The 25,189-nt window shown below is 43.6% G+C and overlaps 2 protein-coding genes across 3 annotated transcripts in view; one reads left to right on the forward strand and one right to left on the reverse strand.

The window, feature by feature from the left end:
* Window positions 1–10,611, reverse strand: part of LOC142564491 (GPI ethanolamine phosphate transferase 1-like) — a 67,046-nt gene extending 56,435 nt beyond the window's left edge. Inside the window, exons 1-5 of one of the 2 annotated variants that reach the window (XM_075675517.1) lie at window positions 10,402–10,611; window positions 7,629–7,849; window positions 3,376–3,482; window positions 2,877–3,001; window positions 2,652–2,782 (exon numbers count right to left, since the gene is read on the reverse strand). In XM_075675517.1, coding sequence (XP_075531632.1) covers window positions 2,652–2,782; window positions 2,877–3,001; window positions 3,376–3,482; window positions 7,629–7,849; window positions 10,402–10,409 — 592 coding nt within the window. In that variant the 5' untranslated portion in view covers window positions 10,410–10,611. Of the gene's footprint in view, window positions 1–2,651; window positions 2,783–2,876; window positions 3,002–3,375; window positions 3,483–7,628; window positions 7,850–10,179 lie in introns of both variants that reach the window. The other variant, XM_075675511.1, reaches the window with a different exon arrangement.
* A 465-nt stretch (window positions 10,612–11,076) lies between these two features.
* LOC142564515 (transmembrane protein 70 homolog, mitochondrial) overlaps window positions 11,077–25,189 on the forward strand; it is a 175,404-nt gene continuing 161,291 nt past the window's right edge. The window contains exons 1-4 of the mRNA XM_075675533.1: window positions 11,077–11,344; window positions 11,512–11,801; window positions 12,240–12,547; window positions 20,330–20,510. Coding sequence (XP_075531648.1) covers window positions 11,231–11,344; window positions 11,512–11,801; window positions 12,240–12,547; window positions 20,330–20,463 — 846 coding nt within the window. The 5' untranslated portion in view covers window positions 11,077–11,230 and the 3' untranslated portion in view covers window positions 20,464–20,510. The remainder of the gene's footprint in view (window positions 11,345–11,511; window positions 11,802–12,239; window positions 12,548–20,329; window positions 20,511–25,189) is intronic.

The raw sequence follows: 25,189 nt of genomic DNA on the forward strand, positions 1-25,189 counted from the left end.
ATTAAAGAATAGTCCGGCAGTTCTTGCTGTGGTGGCCTCAGGTGACGGCTCAAAGTCCTTGGACTCGAGCGGCATCTTCGGCTTGCCGGACGGCCCAGAGCTGGTCTGCCAGCTCTGAACTTTTGATAGCCGCCTCCCAGCGGCGGCGACGCCTCCGGAGAAGGTCCCCGGCGGCTCCCGCATCCGGGGCAACGTCGGGAAGAAGCGAGCTCGAGCCTTCTCCTACTCTGGCAACGGCCGTGATTATGGACGCGTCGCGAACGGAGCTGGTTTGATTACCGTTGTTGCCGGCACATTCCCAGAGCATGTGTCGCAGCGTTGCTCTATGTCCGCATGTTTTACACGCGTCTGTTGGATATAAACGTGGATAGCAGGATAGCAGTGGTGTAAGATAGCGGGGCTAGGGTAGGTGTGTGTTTGGCGCAAGCGTAAAGTTACGGCCTCGTTCCTGTTCAATTTATCGTGCGGTGGCGGGAATGTGCGTCTTTCGAGTCTGTAATGTCGGGTGAGGTCTCTGAACGTGGTTAGGCAATCGCCCCATGCCCAGTGTGTTTCTTGTTGCTGTGTTTCTGTTGTAGTGTCCCGATCCGGCAGATGCGATGCCCCGCTCTCGGGGGCGGAGGCGACCACATAATCAGCGGCGGCTCGGCGTGTGAGACCTCGAGCCGTGGCGTGGGCCGCCTCGTTGCCCGCGAGCGGAACGTCAGTGTGTGCCGGGGTCCAGAGAAGGAAGACCGTAGAATTTTGGGGTTGCGAGGGCGATGACGAGTCGCCGTCGTCAGAAATTTGAAGTATGCGGGCCGCTTCCCGCGAGACACGACCGCGCGCGAAGCCACGGATTGCCGCCTGTGAGTCGCTGATCACGATTGCAGCGTTCGGCACCGCGACGAGTGCTAGGGTCCCGTGGTCACCATGGCGCTCGCGAGGCACTTACCCGTGCGGTCTAAAACCACTATCGCGTGTGCGCTTCTCACTCCTCCATATCGCGCCGCGTCTACGTGCACTGCCTCTTTGCTGTTACCAAACTTCTTCTGAAGGTCGCTTGCTCGTTTGTTGCGTCTCCCGGAGTGGTGCGTCGGGTGCATGTTCTTGGGAAGCGGCGGGATGATCAGGCGGTCGCGAACAGAGGCGGAAACCGCCGTCTTTTCTCCATGCTGAGTGTGGTACGTGATGCTGAGCGACTTGAGGATGCATCGACCTGCCTTTGACCTCGATAATCGTTCGTATTGCACAACGTCGTGCGCATCGATTAACTCGTTAAGGGAGTTGTGACCTCCGAGCTTTAGAAACTTGTCGGTGCTCGCGTTGAGTGGAACGCCGACCGCCCTCTTGAAAGCCTTTCGGATCATGCATTCGACTTTGTTTTTTTCGGACCCGATCCACCTCGGGTAGGGGGCAACATACGTTATGTAGCTTATCGCGTACGCCTGCACAAGACGGATCGTGCACTCTTCACGCATACCATTGCATGAAGAGCATACCATTACGTGCCACACAAAGAAAAGAAAGGAAGGTTTGCATACATGCTCTCTTGCATGCAAACATTAGATGCATAAATATTTCTTTAAGCCCTCTGGAACGGATGCTTTATTTTAATGTAGAACACTCGTGGTGCCTCGGTGTTACTCAATGCTACTAGCAAACAGCTTAGTGGACTGCAAGGCTGTGTCAGAAGTTGTCCTGGGTAAACTGATGCACTGCTGTGCACGTACACTAGGTTTCCTAAAGGGAACGAGCACAATGCCACAAGAAACACAGTATACCATGCCCAAGTTGACAAAGGGGTTTATCTACATTCAATCTTTAGCTACATCCCACAAGTGCACACATACCTGGCCCCAAGCAACACGGGAAGTGAAGAGCCCATGCCAAGAGTGAATATGCAGAATGGGTGACACTAGTATACTGCTGCGGAACGAAAGTTCCCTGCAACATGCCACAATGGGAAGAATGCTCCCAGTGGCTATGATGCATACTCTCACAACCAAAGGGCTCCATCATGAGAGCACAGGGCTATTTGCAGCCGCATTTGCCTCAAATAAGTGCAGCCCAGCATAGTAGGTCCATGCGCAAGCACTAGCACTGTTCTTTGGCTTAGCATTTGGAAAGGAGTGTGCTCGCTTTAGGTGGAAGACACCATAGATGGCCTCAAGTTCAAGCAAGTTGCACCTAGCGCAGTCACACAGAGGTTTCTTTTCTGTGCTCGCTCTTGTGGCTGCACTGGGCATGACCACAAGAGCATGACCAAAAGAGGTTCAATGGAAACAGGCCACTAGACCTTCCGGGGTGGAGCGGCAGTTAAGTGACAGCCTGGCCACTGCCCGAACCAGCCATGGGTAGAAACAAAAAGAAAAGAAAGGGCAAAAGAATAGGCAAACACCCAGACAAAGGCCATAAGGTGCACTACATTGTGCCATGCTTTGTCAGGACTGAAGAGTTGATAGAATGGTACAAGCTCTCATCACATGTCGTAACTAGAAAAAAATAATTTTGGATATTCTCTTTTGCAGGTTGTCTAATTCTGTGAGATGTTTTAAGGTTACAATGCAAAAAAAAAAAAAAAGGGAAGAAAGAAAATGGAAGAAGAAATGGAAAAGAAAGAAAGAAAGTTCATGAACAACTCTAGTTAAAAATGTACAAACACAACATACCCCAGTCTGTCATTCCATGATCCGACGTAAAGATGTAAGCAGTTTTTCCATCCTCTTGATAGAACTCTTCAATCAGCTTTACTACGTGCCTGATGTTTCGGTCAACCAATGCAATGTTTTCATAGTACTCTCTAGAGAGAGAGAAAAGAAAAAGAAAATACTCTTGCTGCAAAAATCTAAAAAATAAATAGAGGCTATATTATAGGTTATATACAAAGCACTTACATAGAGTCAGGGTTATAACCGTGTCCTATGGTGTCTAAACCAAGAAGGTGCAAAAAGAAAACTATTTTGTCCTGTCTGAGCATATCAGTCAGTGTCTGATTGTCTTCTGCACTGCGCAGGAACTCCTGAAACCAAGCACAAATCATTCAAACATTAGTAATAAGGTCCTAACTGGACCTGCTAGTGAATCTGGGATATTTTAGAATGCTTAGCCAGCAATATAAGAAGTCTGCTATTTCTTTAAACAACCTGCAGTTATAAGCATTTTGAAACACTGCCAACATATTCAAGTCTAAACAGGCTGCATAAAATTCAGCAGAGCTTACAATTGAATTCCTTTCACACTATCATAGTGAAAGCTGGCAAAATATAAAAATGTTCTCATTATATGTTTCCAACTGCAATTATAAACTGATGTTATTGACAATCCAGTATAGCTAATAAACACTGTATACAAAAATGACAGGGCAGACATTAGTGCGTAAAAGCACACACATACCTGAAGCTTTCCAAAGACCCATAAGTCAAGCCTGGAGGCATCCTCATCAGCAAAGTCAATCTCATTTGTGTCGTAAGTGTGCGCGTGAACATGCTTTTCATGGTCCCCTATTGTGTAAGAGTAGCATCTTAAGTTTTGACCAGGCACTCAGGTAGAACAATTCAAGAGCAAGAGAATGAAACAATGACATGATCAGCCAAAAGGCCCCTATTAATTCCCTCAAATAATGCAAATATGTGATGTGTGAATATGCCATGATGTAAAGGCAAAGACTGATGTTCAAAACTAAAGTAAAGAACACAATGTAATACACTCAAAATGAAATTGGATATATTCATATGCTGGACATTTGGACAAAAGCAGATCAAAGTTTGTAGACCGAACACAGGAGATATCTGATGTGGTCAAATTAAAACGCTCTAATCTGGAGATATCTGGGGAAAACTGGGAAAAATGATGCCCAAATAGGCCATAAGTATCCCAAATAGACCCCTAGACATGCTTCATATGCTGAAGAAACATTTAATTTGTCTACAGGACAGCTGTGAGTGCACACATATCAATTTCATGTTACACAAGACTGTTTTCAAGCTTTACCAATCAGAATCAAGCACAGATATTTCTTGCTGGCTTGCTTATTGTCTAACACATTGTATCACTAAACATTAGCCTTTATTTTCTACAACAATAGTTCCTTCAGTCATTAGTGAAGTAGTCATGTGTGCCAGTGGTCAACTATATTAACACGAATATGAGGTTTTGCTTTGTTGTTCATGATGAGGAACCTAAGAAAGCACCTTGACTTATATGTTCAGAACCATACTCAGTATATAATGCGAGATTTCTCACCCCATGGCCCCCAATTTCATGTCTCAAATGAAGCTTGCTTGATCACCAAGCAACTGGAAAGTCTTGCTGAAAAACAAATTTCTCCAACATCTTTGGCAGAATACAGGCGAGCAAATGAGGGAAGGCATGTGATAAGATTCTATGGGTTAATGAGAGTGTGACTAAGTGCAAGGAAGTGACATGAACACAAAGTGGCCCAACAACAGTGCCTCTTTGAAGAAATCGTATCTAGGGGCTGCAAGCCCTAATTAATGGCCTAATATGCTACCATGACACGTATCTGTATCAGCCAAACACAGCTGTACTATCAGAGAGAATGCGTCTGGCCCCACGGGGCAACGCATTGTGTCCTGTTGGAACGATGTCATAAAATGTGATGCATGCCTGTGTGAGCACTTGTGCATGCACTATACTAAATGTTAGCACCTAAATATACCTTATTTTTTAGTCGAAGGCTACAGTTCCAATGATAGTTCATGTTGCAATAAGAAATTTATTAACATTATTCTCAGATCGTCAAAATACCACCTCGTGATATGTGTGTAGTTATGTTAAATTTGTAAAGACATAGTGTTAAGCCATCTGTAAAATGTGCATTCCTTCAGCATCACACCACGCCACCATCATGAGAAGGTAACAGTGCCTTTATACTTGAGCACAATTATTCCAGTGGTGCCATGTGTGAGGGCACAACTGACACAGCGACAATTGTTTAAAACAATGAAAGTTCCTGGCTTTATCAACGTTATTACAATGAATTGAACTGCATTGTATAACAGGTATTGAAACAGCACACTACTACACTCAAGAGAAACCTACAAGTAGGCTCGGTTTAAAGAATGCTTACTTGTAAGGAGCTAGAGCAATTCTGGCGGTGGAGGCATGCAATTGCTTTACAAGATATAGGAAAAGGCTCTCCTGCTGTTCTCCTACTTTTGTGAATGTGTCCCTCTGTAGGTCACAGTGCTATAGTAGATGTTATATACCATTATATTTGAGATTACTAAAGCCAAGAAATTAACTGCAGACAAGTAGACACCACTCAATAATATTTCTGCAATTTATGTAGCAAGATTCAAGCCTATAAGCTAGTGCCGTTCTAGTATGTGGAAAGCGATAGCAAGTTATGAGGATTCTGCAAAATGGAGCGAAATGTAAATACATTGAGGTGTGGCTTAGAATTAAGTGACAAAATCTAATTTACGAGAAGAAAGGGGGTTAACCGAGGGGCCCAATTTTTATTGATGATATCATAAGAAGCCAACAAACACTGACACCAAGGACAACATAGGGGAAATTACTTGTGCTTAATAAATTAAATAAAGAAACGATAAATTATTGGAAATGAAAGTGGATGAAAAAACAACTTGCCGCAGGTGGGAACCGAACCCAAAACCTTCGCATTTCGCCCCTTTCTTCTCGTTTATTACATAACGAGGGTCTCGAATCAGGCAACATTGATGCCTTCAGGTAGCATGTGTGGGTTTATTGACCAGTTGCCTTCACTCAAAAAGATCACGTTCTCGTGACGCCTGCAGCAGAAAGGACGTTCCACGTCCGTCGCTAAGGTCTGTGAGTGGTGGCGCTGGCTAACACTCCCAGGGTTCTACTAAGACAAATAAATACCCATGAAAGTGGATCGGGAAACAGCACTGCAGTAGCTCAATTGGTAGAGCATCGCACGCGAAATGCGAAGGTTATGGGTTTGGTTCCCACCTGTGGCAAGTTGCTTTTTCTTTCACTTTCATTTCCAATAATTTATCGTTTATTTCATTTATTAAGCACAAGTAATTTCCCCTATGTTGTCCTTGGTGTCAGTGTTTGTTGGCTTCTTATGATATGATTAATAAAAATCTAATTTAGTAACACAATGCTCAGCCACTGCACTTCTGCAAAGAGTTGAGATAATGAACACACAATGGTCACCATGGGCATAAGCCTGCAACTACAACAGTAAATAATGTTAAACTTTGGAAACATTCTTCAAAAAAAGTGGTCTGTACTTTTATATAATTATTTCTGATGCCTTGGTATTAACAAACTCATGTTAGACAGTCATACACTACTGCCGAAGAAAATGAGAACAAGCAATGTCATTTGAGCCAATGTTTCAACAAGGGGAGTTGTCTTCATCAGCATGAAGAAGTCTCCTTGTTAAAATGTTGGCTCCAGCGACATTGCTCATTCAATCACTATTAGTCCCTGGTACCAATGAGCACTCTATTATAATTTTAATGCAATAACATTATCAGTGGACTTTGCACACTTTGGAAGTATTATCATCTGGCCTAAAGACATGGGCCGATCCCGATGTTCATGCAGTCTAACACAGCACTTCAAAGCGGTAGTCATCACAATGGAAGAATGCACAAAAGTCGCTTATGACACTCACGCCAGGCATTTCAAAGAGCGACTTTGGCACAAGAGAAGCATGCGTGTGATTGTGGCCTAATGGTTAGAGCAGTGGGCTCTTGTGCTGAAAGAACGAGATTTGGTCACGAATTTCTTTACAGCATTATAAGCGGACTTCATCCAATTTGGAGGCACTTAACAGAAACCTTGAGGTGTGTTGAGCGTACGTGGCCGCATCACAGCGCGCAAGAAATCTGAAGTTTATGAGATAAGAGGTATAGAAACGACGCATAGACAAATGAGAGTGTGCAAGGTTTCCCGGAACGCATGTGCGTGCAGCTATCTAGATATCACAGTCACCACAATCTAAGTAAGCTTTCACATACTTAGAGAGTTAGTGGTGCTAAGTTCTGGCCTAGTTTTTTATGTAAGGAAAATATCACAAACATAAAGAGACTAATACTGTAATCACGAATGCATTACTAGATGTGGTGTATGAAGCATAGTAACCTAATTGCAATGGCCTTTTCATTACATGGTTGCCTTCCTAAGTGTTGTTCAGCATAGAAGCCAACAGCCGAACAAAAACTAAGATCAAACATGCTACATTCTGGGCAACAGAACATGCACACAGCAGTATATGTACGAGGTCAGACATGAGAGGGAACTCCAAGACTACTGCTGTGAGCCTGTGGTTATTAAATGCAGCAGGAATGCTTGTACAATTTGAATGTACAGTTAAAAGCGGCACTGAAAGGATAATCAAGACTACACCTCTGAAATTCAATATTTACATGCAATTATTCAGAATTTGGTTACCAGTTTTCAGTCAGGCACTGACATGCATGTAGCAAAAGATATTTATCTCAAGTTTAATAAGTAGCTTTTCTTCCTCAATGATCACATTAACCATTATCTCAACAGATAAAGCACTATCTTGACATATAGAGCAGAATCAGGTCAAGAAAATGACTACAAAGCTGAACAGCTTTTTGTGTTGTACAAGTAAAATATGAAGCCTCAAGAGGCTGAGGAGTGATGCATTATCGTACCCTTGGTGAATAGGTGCACCATGTCTGCTGCACCCCACGCCCATACATGTCGACTTCTGTTGAACACTGAATCAAATTCTACAGGGTTATGCTTCCATCCTTTGGTGACAGCACTGACATCTTCATAAAATCCTGCTATGAGGGCAACATGACCAGGCCTTGACTCTGTTGGCACTCTGGTGTGTGACACTCCCCAGCTTCCTCTTTCAGTTATAATCGACCTGTAAAAAAGTGTTAAAATACCCTTACAACTTTGTAAAATAAACATTGTCACATAACTAATCTGAAAAAAAGATTAAAAAGATTAATCCACTTTCACAGTGATGCAATTCATCATTGCAGGGAGCATACACAGTGATTTGTCTAAACCAGAACAGAAAATTTCACTGGTCACATGAATAGCATGAAGAGAAGGTTGCAATGGCAGGGGAAAGAAGAGCATGCATAACGTACAGCCTTTCATCAAAGATTTCTTCTGTGCTGTGAAGCTTTAGTGGAACTCCGAAGGGGCTTTTTCCTCTGGAGGCTGAGGAAAATCATTTTCCTCAACCTCCAGAGTTTGGAGTGCTAAGGATAGTATGTAAGCTTCATCGAACAGCATAAGGTTAGTTCTCAATTATTTGCACAGTAGCCTCAGAACTTTTGTCAAAAATGACACATGCTGAAAAATATGAAATATACTGAAATAAACAAAATGTAACCCAGTGTATGATGTATGTATGCCATTAGTTGTAGCTATTAATTTATTGCAGTTGCTATGGTACTATCTTCATGCAAAAGGCAATGAAACTTAAGCAGCTGTTTTGTGAGAAGTGAAAACAATTCCAGAATCTTGAAGCTCTATAACAACATTATAAGGTAGAACATATTGAGGGGCTCGCTGGTTCATGAAGATCAATTGGTACTCTGCGCTTACAATGCTTTGTGTCTTTGCTTGTGTAGTGCCCCTTTTCCCTGCATTTGCACAGTAATTCCATGACAAAATTCGAAATAGTATTAGTTACAGGGGTTAACCTTGCATGTTAACAAAATCCCTAACAATGTTATTGGAAAGTTGCTGCAAAGGATTATGACAAATATCTTACTGTGAAATCCTTTACATTAAATAATAAAATTAATCGAATTATTTTGCTATTGTGGGTTGGCAGTGTTGGCTGAAAGTGTTTTCTTACTTGTACTATTCATAAGCGACTTGCACAGCCCCTTAGAATTTCACCTTTCAACGAAATCTGCTGGTGAAATGAACTAAGTTTTTATCGTCGTCAATTCACATCACACCCCTATGAGGAAAATGCTCACAGAAAATGTTGCTCGAATGTTATTGCACATCCTGAAAAGCAAGTGCAAAGCTTTAGCAAATGGCCCATGTGAAAGGCTTCGACAGCTTTAACACACGCAGAGATGTTCACAACTGAAAGTGCGCCAGTGCACATAAATTTTAAGCAATGACCAAGACAAACTGGGAACTATTTGCACATGCCATTTTCTGCTGTTTAGTTTTGTTCGAATATACAAGACATATCAAATTATATATGAATAAGCAATCTTTGGCTTAAATTTTGCCTACTTAGGTTCTTTTGAGAAAGCAAGTTTGAAATGGTTCAGGAAAAACAAAATTTTGACTCAAATAATGGGTCAAAAAATGGCTGTACAGCCATAAGTAGCTACCCCACCACCTTCCCTTGTCTCTATGAGCTGATCCAATAGCAGGGTTCAACTGAAGCTAATACGAAAGTGGCTGCATCCTTTTTATTAACGCACACATGTAAATCAAATAGTATACTCGGGTACAGTCACCCATCTTGCAAGCAGATATGTTAGATTATTCTTTCGAAAAATTGGTAATCAATATCATGCAAAATAATATGTCATGGAATTCTTAATAAACAAAGTAATGCATCTGGTTCAAAACACACAGAAAACTCTGCAGTGTTATTGAAGACTGGAATGTTTACACAGACAGCACTGGTGCCATCTCATAACTACTGCCTAGTGACGGTTCCAGCATTTAATATTAGTTCTTAGTCACATTTTAAGAATTATGTATATCCCTGCAGTACTTCCGGCCCAGCCTTCACACAATTAAAAAATGAGCGGCCTCAACAAGGGTAACCGAGGCACCATAAACACACATTGAGGTACATTGCTTCATTGCAAGTTACAATGTATACGCTGTCGGCAATTTCGATTAGTATTACCTTTGCTAGTTGTAAATTTATGGATGTGGACATCAACAGCTTAAATATATCGCTATGACAAATGTGATTAAACTTGACCATTATGTTATATAATTTATTTTCAATAGTACCAGGAAGTCGACTACATGCTCTCGCATATCCAGACCTCATCTGCAGCAAGGCATGCAGCCGAAATCCCCACGATTGACAATTACCCGATCCACATCGAGCAAATTATACCTTACCCGCAAACATGACACCATAAGAACTCTTTGAACATCTGTAAGATTTAACTTCCGCATGCAGGTCATCACCACACTACACTGTCCGTGAATTGTCCTTGATTTAATTTTACACCACCGTTCAATTTTTACCTCAGGTACGGTGCTCTCGATGTTCCATTTTTCTGAAGCTCGAATATTTTATCCGCGCGAAGACCGTCTGCAACGATGAGCACCAGCCTCGAAGCTGGCGAAGGCAACGGCACTTCGTATGCCGGCAGTCCGTGAATGATAGGCGACTTAAAATAAATATCAAATATTGAAAACAGAAATACGACATGTACTGCTAAACCTATGACACCCGCAAATACTGACAGCAACATTTTCCATGGAACGTGATCGCGGTGCACTTCAATCAACACCCAATTTCCTACGTAGGTCAAATTTCTCCACGCAAGCAACACCCATTTTCACCGATCAGGTCAGTGCGTACAGGGTGTTTTGAAGCAGATCACTGATCAGTCTTGCCACTCTTGCCGAAATGTTCTCTAACCGCGATAGCCACTGTAACCACGATCGATAGCGGGCTTGGCTTCGCTTGACTTGGCTAGTCACAATTGATGTATGCAAAGGTTATATAAAAAAAAAAGGAAGGCAAAAGAATTGCGCACCAAGTGTTTACAGTTTTCCCACAAAAATTTTTGTAAAAACTGTTATGTGTACGGGTGCACTCAACGTATGTAATTGTAGTTTTTATAATAATGTTAAATAAATTACTAATACTGAAACAGTGAACAAATATTTTTATACATACGTTTATTTGTGCTCGTTAAATTTACCCACTTTATCTATGCCTACAACGCTACTGGTAAAAAACTTTTCAGTTAAAGACTAGAAAAGTTTATCACGGATATTTGCATATAACAGTAAACGCAAAAGTTAAAACAAATGCTCAGTTGTGATGAACGCGCCACCTTTTTTTTTTTTTTGCGGTGTGTGCCTTTAACAAGAGTACCATCAAGTTTATTCGAACTGCTCCACTTGTAAGCGCATAGTTGCGCGGTTCTTTATTCTATGCTATGGTTGCGTAATGGCCTTTCGAATGTCTTGAATGTCGTGTGTCGGTGTGAATCGTGTGATGGTGTGATCTGTAGGCTTCTTTCGCTTCTTGACTCGCCATACCATAAGCAAAAAACTGTTTAAAATGAATGTTGTGGCCCTTGTAAGAAAGCTTCCGAAGCTTTCTTACCACAACTCTCTATTGGGAGCGGTGACCCTACGAGATTTCAGATGCGATAATCTTTACGGAAAGCACGCTGTAAGTTCACTTTATGTTAGCTTTGCTGTCTATTAGTGTCTATATTCCTGATAGCTCCGAATTTTAGCTGTTTAGTTTTACGTAGATGATAGGAATGAGGAATCACGAGCTGTGCAAATGGTATTCACGTGTGCGCGTGTTCACGCTTTCGTTTCTTTTTCTTCCAGCAACCAATTGTTTCCCGTGTATTGCAGAGGAGCTACTTGTCAACGTCGACGCCTAGGAAACAGAATAACGGTGAAAGGAGCAAGACCCTTGTTTACTTGGGCTCTATTCGCTCCACAGTAAAAATGGTGAAAGGACTGTCCTTAACCACCAGCTTTCTTGGTATTCTGGCGCAGCCCATTTTACTTCAGAAGCTAAGTGGCGCATCACTGGGTGCAACCGTGATTGTGGTGTCATGTGCATCATTCTTTATCTTCGTCACTCCACTGATGCTGCACTACATCACCAGGAGGTATAACTGTCTCTTTTTGAAATACGTTATGTGTCAATTTAGCTACTCTAGTTACTTACGGCAGTTAATTTTAATTTGGGGATACAAGCAGGTAAAATGCTTACCTTTTTAGTGCCCTAAGTTGGATGCCTGCTGTAGGGGGATCGTGTTTTATGCTAAGAATGCCACAGTGTACCGAGGGTTGTGTCCTGTTGCAGATTGTCATACATTGAAAGCAACGAGTGATAATTGCATGCTGAATACTGATATAACCAATTTTATGATGCCCATAGCATCACTCACTGCTTGTTCGTTATTACTTTTGAGCGTAACTTGTACCCTGATAGTACTGTAATTAAACTTTTCATGGTGGAGTAGGTATTTTTTTTTTCTTTTGCTCTAGGTACTTACCACTGCAGCTTTATTGTAATACTGATGTTTTTCCTTTTCTTTGTCTAGATATGTTACTGAACTCACATACGACCCTGACACAAAGGAGTTTAATGCAACAACATTGAGCCTGTTGAACCGCAAGAAACACATGAGCTTTATTGCTGATGATGTAAAAGTGCCTACCATCCCTGGCCCATTCACAACCCTTCTGGCTAAAGGTCGCCCATTGTTTGTGGAGGTGCAAAACTTCCAGGACGCTGGAGCCCTGGAACACTTGATGGGGTATGACAAGCCCATTGACCTACATGTGAAGCTGCCAGACACTCAAGAGGTGCAGATGCAAACAAAAAGGAAGCAGTCAGCACAGTGCAGTGGTAAAGAATCTTGATGTGTTAGCAACGTTTCTTCTGCATCCCTAGGAGACTTGCATGTCTTCTGAAAGTTTCTTGTTACCTGTTCACAAAGAAACCAGCGTGTTGATGTTTTTCTGCTTCATGCGACTTTTGAAAGCACAAGCAACTTTTTTTTACAGCTAACGTAATGTAGCGGGCCGTACACCATTCCCCTACGGCATCTGCCTTTATATGTTGTGTAAAATTTTAAAATTTTGTTCCAATACATAATGTTTTGCCATAATGTTGAAGGTCATCTGTCTTGGGTATATCAGTGAAGTGCACTTTACATGCACTTAGTAGGTCTGTCAGTATTACATCAATTGAAGTATGTTACATACACGCTTACAGATATGTACAGAAGGGTTTTTCCTTCTAAAGCTATGCATTATCATGCGCTCTCAGTACTGTTGGGCATGTAGTGAATTCAAAACATGGTACATATAAAAAGTACTGCATTTTGCTTGTGGCTTTCTGATTTCAACAGTTACATGTTGCACTCGGCAGTGCATACCTATAATGCCCTCAGGGTTTATCGTAAATATACCATGTACCGTGCATTGGTAGTGAACTTCCTGCAGCTGAGCTTTTGTCTACATTTGTAGTTATCACGTATATATGTACTAGTAGCACTTGAATTAAATTGCTGTGTTTGGTGTGGTTTCCTTAGCATACGGCTGAAGAAATCAAGTATTGGCAAATTTCTGGGCGCATCTCTGATCAAATGATCAAGCTCATACAATTCTTTTAAAGGGGCCCTAAACCACTTTTTATCGAAGTGAAGAAAGGCAAACAAGTTGAACAGCAGGTCACTGAAAGGGAGTGTGACTTGCATCATGTGATACTATCGAAGTTCTAGTGCAAAGCTTTATTCCTATATGTTTAAATCTAGAATAATATAGCATGCTCGCAATGTCGAAAGCGTGATTGAGTGATAGGCAACTTGCAAAATAGTGCCCACCCTATTCTGTACGTAGCTGTGGCCACACCACTTACTAGAAGATCTGGCTGGAAAACAACAGTTATCTCCACTGTTATCTTGGCTACAAGTCTGACCTGTAGACAAGAAGACAAGATCGTGTACTGTCTTGTTTCTGTTTGGCCCCGTTTTTAGTGCTGTTCATTTTTCAAAGTCGTGTACCAGCTAGGTCATCAACATACATGATACAAATGCATCAATTCGTAAATGAAATTTTAGTTTTCTTTAATATCATCATTTTTCAAAATATGAGTGTGATAGCCTAATTTGATGCAAAGTCGCTGCATGCCTCAACAATGAAAAACTTTTGTTGAAAGTTAAGCAAAGTGTTGTTTCGCCAATGCAAAAACGTGCATCCTCGTTAAAGTATTCTTGTCCGGAAAGTGCTGGGAGTTGGTGTTTGTATTGTGTATAACCTCCACACACAAACACTCACACACACACACACACACATATATATATATGCCTATGTGACAGAAGTGAAGGCGTGGGAAGAGTGGTAGTTGTCAGCGGACACGCCCCCAAAATAAATTTCTGGCCAGCCACTACACATGTGAAATGTGGGAGCTGAAGTTCCTTGCAGTACACAGAGGGCGTTAAGTAAATATTGACAAATTTAGCTCTGCTATCCACCTTGCTGGAGCTGAACTGACATATATAGCAAAAGGCTGCACTTAGTATAGGCGATGTGACGCACTCTAAAAAAAAGTTTACACCCTTTGGGTTGTGTTTTGTCTCCATACAGTAATTGTCATCTGACTTGCCTGCATTTCATTTCTATAACGGTGTGAGCCCGGTACTTCCTAGTCACGAACGGCTTACGCATTATGAGCTTGACACAGCATTCTTGACAGCAAAGTAGTGAGCACCAAGTTTTCAAGAAAGGCAATGCAAGCAAGGCAGATGGTGATTATTGTTTGGGGGCAAGATAAGCCCCAAAGGGTGTAAACTTTTTTTAGAGTGCAATTCAGGGTGCGAAAGCAGCGCTACTTTTCAGTCAATATTTTCATAGTTACACTAAATAAAATATATAGGAGCTGTACAAGCTACAGTGTCATTGTAGAAATAACAATGAAAAACAGCATACTTGGCAGTGGCTAAGGTATAGGGATATTACTCAACTCTGCGCATGCGATTGGACCCTTCTCAGGATCACACTGCGCCAGCAGAGTGGCAGTCGCTCGCTAGCACTTCCGCAGCAGCCCTTGGAGTCCCAGCTGGGACCGCTAAGCCACAGTTCGTGGTGTCGCGACCACAGTGGGTTCAGGCCATGGGGACAGAGACATCTTTAACTGGATGGGTTTATTACCCACCTCAGTTACACAACAAGCAACAAATAAGTGGCAGCGACGGGGCGTTCTGCGCAGCTGGGGCGAAAGCTGGAAATTCGGGAAGCACACAATAAACTGAGTAGGGTTCAGCGCAGCTCATATGCTCCGAGCTCTCAGCCCTGGCGCGCTGAGTTGCTTGCGATAGCTGAGGCACTGCAGGGGGAACGGCAGGCAGTGTCCTCGCTGGCTAAGCCGAGATGCGGTCAGTTGTATGCTCTTTAGAACAATGGCGCATTGAGGGAACAGCTTTTTTCAAGGATTCTCCCCATAATGTGGAGAGGGAGTTTGTCCAATTCCAAAAAAGGAGGGTATGGGGCACCTCGGCTGCAGCGTCGCAGCAAGACCCAAAAGGCAGCGAAAAGCCGCTACAGCAGTCTAAGCCATTCGACGAAAAAATGTCTCCACTGCCCGATGACAGAGCAATCAAAGCGGCTTCATTCCTCAGTCAGCAGAATCGACTATGTAGCACCTCTACATTGAAGACGAAGGGCAGCAGTGAGCTTATATCACGCTGTTGTGGACAGAGCTGCTATAAAGGAGCATGACTGCAAGAAGCTAGCTTTTCATTTGCTTTGCAAAGATTCTTGCCTCGTGGGAGACCCTGTGAAACGAACTACAGCGACAATGCTCGAACTTTCGTGAGATCATCCAAAGAGCTTACGAAACTTTGGGCTACAATACAACACCCCGATGTACTCGCCTTTTTTGCCACTTCCAACATTCAATGGAATTTCACCTGCTTTGGTGCTCCACAGTGGGACATATTTTATGAATGACTTGTACGTTACGTGAAAACATCATTGAGAAAAATGCCTGAAAGACGCCTTGTTTAGTCAAGCGGAGCTGCTTACACTCTGAAAATACAGTCAACGACTGAATTTTAGGACGCCCAAATTTTCGGACATGCCTGATATTTCGGACGTCTTCGCGGCACCACGAGCCCCATAGAATCAACGTATAAGGACATCTGAAGTATCGGATGCTCGAACCCCCCGCCGTCCAATTTTCCGGACTTTTTGACGCGATGGAAGGTCCTTTGGCTCCTCGTGCAGTGCCCTTGCGCAGGAAATTGACTTGCAGCCGAAGCATATGACCGCTTTGAACCACAACTAGCCAAATCTAGCCGTCACACATTGATTTGGTCTGGCCACGCTGGCTCTGTTCATCGCCGCACTTACACTTCCGCCTCCGGCGGAGTTTCCGGAGCGGCGCCATTTCATTTGTTTGCGTAGGCCACATTTTGGCTAGCGTGGTGTGTGGTTGTGCTGTTGTGTCAAGTGTGCTCTGTGACGCTAGGCCTAGGTGCTTCGACGCTCGTCTGCGAACTCCACTGTTCGCAACTTGAGGATTTCGCTTGTCTTCGATGGCCCCCACTCCGTCTTCGTCGTTCTCACCGATGGCATCGAAGCGCAGAAAGCAGTACCGTCGGTTAACGATGAAGAAAGCCGCCATTATTAAGCAAGTCGTGAGTGGCCCATCGCAGGCTGACGTGAGCAAGGAGTTCGGCATGGAGTAAAGGCCGCCCCACATTCAGCGTTTCTACCGGCGTTTTCTGGCGTTGCGTCTCCCGGCGTGGTCGCATGAACGGCGCCAGAGAGGGCGTCCAGCCACACGAGCGGCACGCGGACCAGCGCCAGCGCAGCGTCGCACAATGTGACCAGATTTATTTTACCAGATACCTCCTAAGCTAATTGTGTAATATCAATGAAAAGAGCTGTCATAAGTATTCTTCAATGCAATACTTATGCCCTTTGCATAGTTTTACGCTAAATAAAATATTCAGGGCTGTGTAGAAAAATTACACAAGGCTAAGCTTCAGAAAACTGGCAGCAATATCGGCGTGAACATCACGAGCGGTCGGCGCGTCGGCGTGCGAAGCTGAGCATCGAGGGTTCTTTATTCTATGATAGAGGGGGAAGTAGGTGCTTTTTATTGCTAGACGCCCTACGCCACATCATGGAAAGAAGGTAGCAGCTTTTGCTGCTAAAAAGGAAGCTCCTGCTTCTCATTTGGTACACCCGGCAGGACGATGGCGGCGACTTCAATCCACAAAACGTTTTTTTTAACACGATTCTTGTGTTCCTTGTGTTTGGTCTGCCACAATATCGGCCTTGCTTCTACAATGGCTATAAGAAGCTCGTTATCGATGTTCGCCGGTAGCATGATTGAAGCAACCAAACAAACAGCAATGGCGGCGCGAACTGCGAATCTGCGGAAGTTTCTTGCAAGAGTTGCCAGCAGCGCGGCCACGCCCTGCCACGCGCTGATTGGTCGGCGCTGTCGAGCCGCTTCCGACGGCGGCGGCGAGATCTGGTGTCCCTTGAGCACGACGTTTTGGCTTGGCGCCAGCCTCAGCGTCGACGCCGAGCGACGCCGGGTGACAAAACGCCAGAAAACGCCGGGAAAACGCTGAATGTGGGGCGGCCTTAAGGAGTCAGGTTGTGGGGGATGCAGAAGACTCCGATGTTGAAAAAGAGGGGCCAATGCCTGTGCCGCCTACAAGCGCGGAGTTTACGCGAGCACTGTTGACTCTTTCATCGGTGTACAGTGCTGACATGATCCTTGCTCAGATCGAGGTGAATATGATCGCATGCAACCGGAACGCCGTCCAAACAACAATCAACAAGTTCTTCAAGCCACTGCAGCAATAAAACCGGCTGCCCAACGATGCACATGTACATAATAAACCGGCAGTCGGCTGCATACAGAGTTTTTGAATGCGTTTTTTTAAAGCCACTTCACTGATGCTTCGATTGTTGTGTTCATATAGGAGGTTCATATAGGAGTCGCCCATATATATATGGGCGACTTCAATGCCAAGGTGGGCAAGAAGCAGGCTGGAGACAAGGCAGTGGGGGAATATGGCATAGGCACTAGGAATAACAGGGGAGAGTTATTAGTAGAGTTTGCGGAACCGAATAATATGCGGATAATGAATACCTTCTTCTGCAAGCCGGATAGCCGAAAGTGGACATGGAGGAGCCCGAACGGCGAGACTAGAAATGAAATAGACCTCATACTCTGCGCTAACCCTGGCATCATACAAGATGTGGACGTGCTCAGCAAGGTGCGCTGCAGTGACCATAGGATGGTAAGAACTCGAATTAGCCTAGACCTGAGGAGGGAACGAAAGAAACTGGTACGTAAGAAGCCGATCAATGAGTTAGTGGTAAGAGGGAAAGTAGTGGAATTCCAGATCAAGGTACAGAACAGGTATTCGGCTTTAACTCAGGAAGAGGACCTTACAATGAACGACAATCTTGTGGGCATCATTAAGGAGTGTGCAATAGAAGTCTGTGGTAACTCCGTTGGGATACCAGTAAGCTATCGCAGGAGACAAAAGATCTGATCAAGAAACGCCAATGTATGAAAGCCTCTAACCCTACAGCTAGAATAGAACTGGCAGAAATTTCGAAGTTAAGCATAAGACGGCTGACACAAGGAAGTATAATATGGATAGAATTGAACATGCTCTCAGGAACGGAGGAAGCCTAAAAGCAGTGAAGAAGAAACTAGGAATCGGCAAGAATCAGTTGTATGCGTTAAGAGACAAAGCCGGCAATATCATTACTAATATGGATGAGATAGTTCAAGTGGCTGAGGAGTTTTATAGAGATTTATACAGTACCAGTGGCACCCACGACGATAATGGAAGAGAGAATAATCTGAAATCCCACAGGTAACACCGGAAGAAGTAAAGAAAGCCTTGGGAGCTATGCAAAGGGGGAAGGCAGCTGGGGAGGATCAGGTAACAGCAGATTTGTTGAAGGATGGTGGGCAGATTGTTCTAGAGAAACTGGCCACCCTCTATACGCAATGCCTCATGACCTCGAGCGTACTGGAATCTTGGAAGAACGCTTGCGTATTCCTAATCCATAAGAAATGGGACGCCAAAGACTTGAAAAATTATAGACTGATCAGCTTACTGTCAGTTGCCTACAAACTATTTACTAAGGTAATCGCAAATAGAATCGGGAACACCTTGGACTTCTGTCAAGCAAAGAACCAGGCAGGATTCCGTAAAGGCTACTCAACAGTAGACCATATTCACACTATCAATCAGGTGATAGAGAAATGTGCAGAATATAACCAACCCTTATATATAGCTTTCATTGATTACGAGAAAGCGTTTGATTCTGTCGAAACCTCTGCAGTCATGGAGGCATTGCGAAATGGGGGTGTAGACGAGCCGTATGTAAACATACTGAAAGATATCTATAGCGGCTCCACAGCCACCATAGTCCTCCATAAAGAAAGCAACAAAATCCCAATAAAGAAAGGCGTCAGGCAGGGAGATACAATCTCTCCAATGCTATTCACAGCGTGTTTACAGGAGGTCGTCAGAGACCTGGATTGGGAAGAATTGGGGATAAAAGTTAATGGAGAATAACTTGGTAACTTGCGATTTGCTGATGATATTGCCTTGCTTAGTAACTCGGGGGAACAATTGCAATGCATGCTCACTGACCTGGAGAGGCAAAGCAGAAGAGTGGGTCTAAAAATTAATCTGCAGAAAACTAAAGTAATGCTTAACAGTCTCTGAAGAGAACTGCAATTTACAATAGACAGCGAGGCACTGGAAGTGCTAAGGGAGTACATCTACTTAGGGCAGGTAGTGATGGCGGATCCGGATCATGAGACGGAAATAATCAGAATAAGAATGGGCTGGGGTGCGTTTGGCAGGCATTCTCAGATCATGAACAGCACATTGCCATTATCCCTCATGAGAAAAGTGTATAATAGCTGTGTCCTACCAGTACTCGCGTATGGGGCAGAAACTTGGAGGCTTACGAAAAGGGTTCTGCTTAAATTGAGGACGACGCAACGAGCTATGGAAAGAAGAATGATGGGTGTAACGTTAAGGGATAAGAAAAGAGCAGATTGGGTGAGGGAACAAACAGGAGTTAATGACATCTTAGTTGAAATCAAGAAAAAGAAATGGGGGGCATGGGCAGGACACGTAATGAAGAGGGAAGATAACCGATGGTCATTAAGGGTTACGGACTGGATTCTAAGGGAAGGTAAGCGTAGCAGGGGGCGGCAGAAAGTTAGGTGGGCAGATGAGATTAAGAAGTTTGCAGGGACGACATGGCCACAATTAGTACATGACCGAGGTTGTTGGAGAAGTATGGGAGACGCCTTTGCCCTGCAGTGGGCGTAACCAGGCTGCTGCTGATGATCATGACTGATGCTTTGGCAGGGTTTTGGAAACCTGGTACTTCGCCCTTTACCTCTAGATCTGAGAATAAAATAAAAAAAAAAAAAATGTGTTTTTTGCATGCATTCATTTTTTCGGACTGCCTGAGTTTTCGGATGTTTTTACGTTCCCTAGAGGGTCCGAAAAATCGGTCGTTGACTGTATGTAGAAGCGGTAATCAATTCCAGATTGTTGACCCTACGTATTTAATGATGTTGACGAGCCTTATTCACTGCCACCTTCTTGCTTCCTTATAGGATGGTGCCTTACGACACTTCTGCCGTTAATTACACCCGAACCTACGAATCCAACAAAAGATTTGCTACAGCACTCTGGCAAATACGAGAAAAATCATGAGCCATTCCACTCTGTGAAGGTGGGTGACCAGTGAAGCTGTTTAGCGCACGACACGGAGGTGACACATTATTTGGAAAAAAGGTACGAACTCAATAATTGTCTTGATCGGTGGTCATTATTTCACTCGCAACTGCAATCACATTCTTTCATAATGTCAAATCAATGCACCTATGCCGCTGGGTGGTCGGTTGGGCCGGATCACTGTCATTGCAAGGGATATGTCTGCAACATGCAACGTGTAAACTGCTCCCTTTTCTTTACCGACACATCCACATTGAAATCACCGACAACAACAGGTGTAGTGTCATTACAGCTAATTCACGCAGAGTGAGTAGCCATGAATTTTAAGGGACTATGAAGCATTGTATTTTTTGCTTCCTTACAGGGGTATGAGCTATTGATGATGAGTTTTCGACATGCTGTTCTGTATGTTGTATGTGAGATTAGAAAAAATTTAAGGTCTGTTTGCTTCACTTTGCTAAGTGCTTGTAGCCTCCTCCTTACGGGGCTATGAGCCATTGAATTCTTTGCTTGCTTAGAGGAACATGAACACTTACGGGGGCATGAGCCATTGTTGACGCTATTTTTGTTCACGGAGAACAAAAGTGTGCGGAACCCTAGCCATATGCAGCTTCGCTGTAAAATATATAAAAGAGTTTTTAAACAGGTGGACAAAGGAGTACCAGAGCGAGCTGTGGAACTTCTGTGCAAGACAGGAATCAGTAACCTTTAAAGAAAGGCAAAGTAGCGTTGAGACTGGCGACAAAGAATGCCAAAGGCAAGTGTGGACTTTAGCCAGAATAGAGGAGACATGTACAACAGACGAGATTGTAAAATCTGGTCGTGCTCGTTGCGTCTGCCGTGCGATACAACAGTCAACCGGCCTATCAGGCTGGTAACTCCTGTGGAAGTAGATTAGTGCCATATGTTTACAGGGGAGAATATAGGAACTTCATTTTCTTTGGGTGAAGAAACTATCATCATCAGCACATTTGCTTCTTTTCACGAGCTGCTGCATGCCGTGCAATTAGCGGTTGAGCTCCATTAAATCATCACCTCTGGAAGTGTCTGTCTAGCTATGTAGCTATCTATGGCTAGTATGAAGATCTCCCAGAGGTCGATCACACACTCTTCTGCGCAACTTTCCTGCCAGCACACAAGGCAGGCTGCAGAAAGTAGCGCCGCTTTCTTTCCAGTGTAACTTTCTTTCACGTAATCGCGTCGTAACCACCACAGATGTAGCGAATGATCGGATATAACGAAGTAAATTAAGTTTGCTTGGTCATGCTTTATTCCTGTGAATATCCTACAGCTAGAACGAAACCAAAAGATGTGAAATCTGAGACAAAATTGGTTACAGCGAAACGAATATTCGATCAGCAGCTCAGAGTGTACATTCTGGTAAAGGAAATGTCTTTCTCAGCAATAGCAATAACCAAGTAAATAAAAAGTCCGATTAATCTTGGCAATGGCATCATTGCAAGGCTAAAGCAAATGGTCCAGTAAAATCAATACTTTGATCAATACTTATTGCCACCTTCATGTTCTGCATTATAAAAGCGCATCTTTATCAAGCAGCTAGCGTTTGGTTCTATGTGCCACGTAGGCGAAACAGCGAGTTGTATCTGGCTATCGCATGAATAAGCGTCTGCAATGTTTTCACTGGCCCCAGTTGCCCATCGTAGGCAGTCAAGCGCAGCTACTGTTATAACCCAGAGTTTATTTTCTGCCACTCACGAGCGACCTATCATGGCAATAACGCCGTGGGTTTTAAGAGGCTTCACAGGAAGCAGTTGCAACATCTTGGCCCAGAAAACGGCTTATAAACTGTTATAACCCTTGCAACCTTATTCTGCTGTGCCCAACAAAGTGTCTGCAAGTACGTCTTTGACAACTACAAATTCGATGCTGTCTGTTATGTATACTTTGTATCTAAGTTTGGTGCATACAGTATATAGTCTTGTTAATGAGAAGAATGAATACATTTGTGAGGATGGCAATTAGGTATTGACCTCATAAATGTAATTTATTTGCAATACAGAAAAATTACATTGGTAAGATGGCAGTCTACATCACACCACACACACACAGAAAAAAAACTTGTCACATATGTACTTCACATAAGCACTATATTACACATTGTGCTCGTCCCGGATAAAAGAAATCATGCAAGTTTCGACAATTTACACAAATCCTGGCTTTTTTTTTACATGCTTGTTTCTCAACTGTCAGCAGTACTGCTGCATACGCAGGCACACATAATAGTGTAAGAGCTTAGCAAGCATTTCTTTATGAGCAGCACATGGAAATGTGAAGTTGAAGTTTTTTAGCACAGCGTCAGTCGTGCGATCATATGCATCTCTTTCGCCAGCATGTTTTGCGAAGTGCTCCTCAGCATTTTTAAAAAGGAAAAACAGATGCATATTCGGATGCGTGAGCCTTCCTCTTGTTTTACAGTTTACCAAGTCGGCTTCAGGTAGCTTTGAAATGCCTTTCTGTCCAACCAGAGCCTCCTTACAAACTTTACAGCATGTTTGAGAACCAAGCTTTTATGACACAAATCCAGTGACATAATAGCGATGCAGTCGATAACTGCAGCATTCGAATAGTCATGCTCAGACACATCATCGCACTCCCAGGTTTCCTGACTGATAAGGCCATCCAGCTTCTGCTTGAGGACATGAATTTTATCGGTGTGCTGAACACCTGCAAATTTAAACACCTCTCTAAAGTCACTGAGGGTGAGAAAAGCAGACTGCTTTTTCTCGGATGCTACACAGTTGCCAAACTGTGATGGCCTGAATAAAGAATAAAGAGAAAGCATGCGGTAAAGCTGCAAGAATGTTGGGAATGTGGGATGCTCATTTTGGCCACGCATGTGTCTTATAATACCAAAAAACCACTCCCAAGGATCCTGGTTCATTTTGGCTGACAGCACGTACTTGAAGCCGCACTCCTTCAGAAGAGATGCTGACAGTTCCTGAACAGATTTAAGGGTAACACTTAAGCCTTCGGCTGCAGAGTGTGTTAAAGAAACATCTTTGTGAATGTCACCCCTCACAACTTCCTGCTGCCAGCTCTCTAGCCACTTGGATGCAGACTCGAGAACCTGGAAATCTTTACATCCAAGTGGAAGGCCTTCTGTGGAAAAGCAACGATTGAGAGTGTCAAAAAGGTTATTCATAAAGAGGGTAAAGTCCACAGTTGGCTCGACATTGCCAAGCCGAGGTGCACTTCTTCGTGCATAGAAAGATATTCCCTTTGCAACTGAATTGCTGAAAACTTGTGTGGCCAGCTGCACCCGTATTTTGAGTATATGTGAAGGATTTACATGACAATATGTGAGCTTTGGGCACACCGTAAGTTCAGCTGCACTTTTGGTATCTGCTACAGAAATGCATCATAGCACGACCATTTCACTAGCGACCCATTTACTTTCAAAATCTTCTTGTCATAGAGGCGATTCCGAATGCACTTGAATAAATGAGGTGTGTCTTCCACGACATACACTTTTCTTGAGGCATCCAGTGGATGTTCAAAACCATTAACAACATGTCCTAGAGCGCCGCTTACTCTGAGCTGCTTCCACATGGCCCTATTGATAGATGCACCTATCGCAGACTACACCATCAACAAAAATTCCTGCCTGCTCGAAGTGCACAACGCACTGCAGCAACAGCTGTGCAAGGACAGTCCCCTTTGTTGCTCCTTTTGAAGCAAACACTGCTACAGGTTGTAAATAACTGTCAGCAAAAGGTGCGAAGGCAAACACTAGACCGCGGTCTACCAGCTCATTACTTTGCTCACCAAAAGCAGAGTTTACAGTCATCTCTTTCCTGACCTGTATTTCATCTAAAATCAGCATCCCTCTGTGCTGAAAGGGTGTCTTCCTTCCTAGTTTAACCTTGAGAGCTTTAACAAAATTCTCATCAAAACCACATTTCAGCCCAACCATGTTTATGTACTCATGGTGGATGTGTATGGCATGGGCAATATGTTATTACTTCACAAGAATGAGTAAGTAGTGGGGCTCCTGATGTTTAGCAAGAGGCATAGGAGTAGCCAGTCATCTGTATAGCGCATATTCTTTGTTGTGCACTTACCTTGCATCGGTGGAATGTTAAGAGCTTGCACTTTCTTTTTGACATCCTCCTCCTGCAATTTCATTATTTCATCTTTGCTCTCTTCAAGTTGTTTAGTTATCAGTCGGTTGCGTTTCAGTAGCCGTGCCTCTGACTTTTGCAAGACAGCCCTTGCGTGACGCAAGGCGTCAACCTTCTGTGTTTTGGCAGGTGACACAGACAGCCTGATGCACCTCAGTGGTTTCTGCTGTTTTGCTCAAGCAGCTTGCCGGTCGGCATGGATTCTGAGAGTATCAGATAGGCTACTGCATGCACAACATATATCTCCTGCAGGTAACAGCAGTGGGCATCTTTTATGCCTCCATTTACTCTGGCAGTCAATGAAAGCACATTCAGGAGCCACAGAAGGAAAGTCCTTCATATTAGGTCCTCCGCTGCAAATGTGTAATTTGTTGCCGGTTTTTAGAACATCCTCAACTTGGGAAGTTGACAGCAAAATTATTTATGCCTAGCGCACTGCATTCAACCGGTTTGCCAAATGTGTACACTTGCACAGCCATGTCACTTTTAACATGCACAGACTTTCGGTTAAAGAGCACACATGCACCATCAGTTGTGCGTAGCAGAGAGGCGTCGTAGAACACGAGGTCACAGAACCCTTCCCAGTTGATGCGATGC

Source organism: Dermacentor variabilis, chromosome 1, assembly GCF_050947875.1.
Source record: "Dermacentor variabilis isolate Ectoservices chromosome 1, ASM5094787v1, whole genome shotgun sequence".
Lineage (NCBI taxonomy): Eukaryota > Metazoa > Arthropoda > Arachnida > Ixodida > Ixodidae > Dermacentor > Dermacentor variabilis.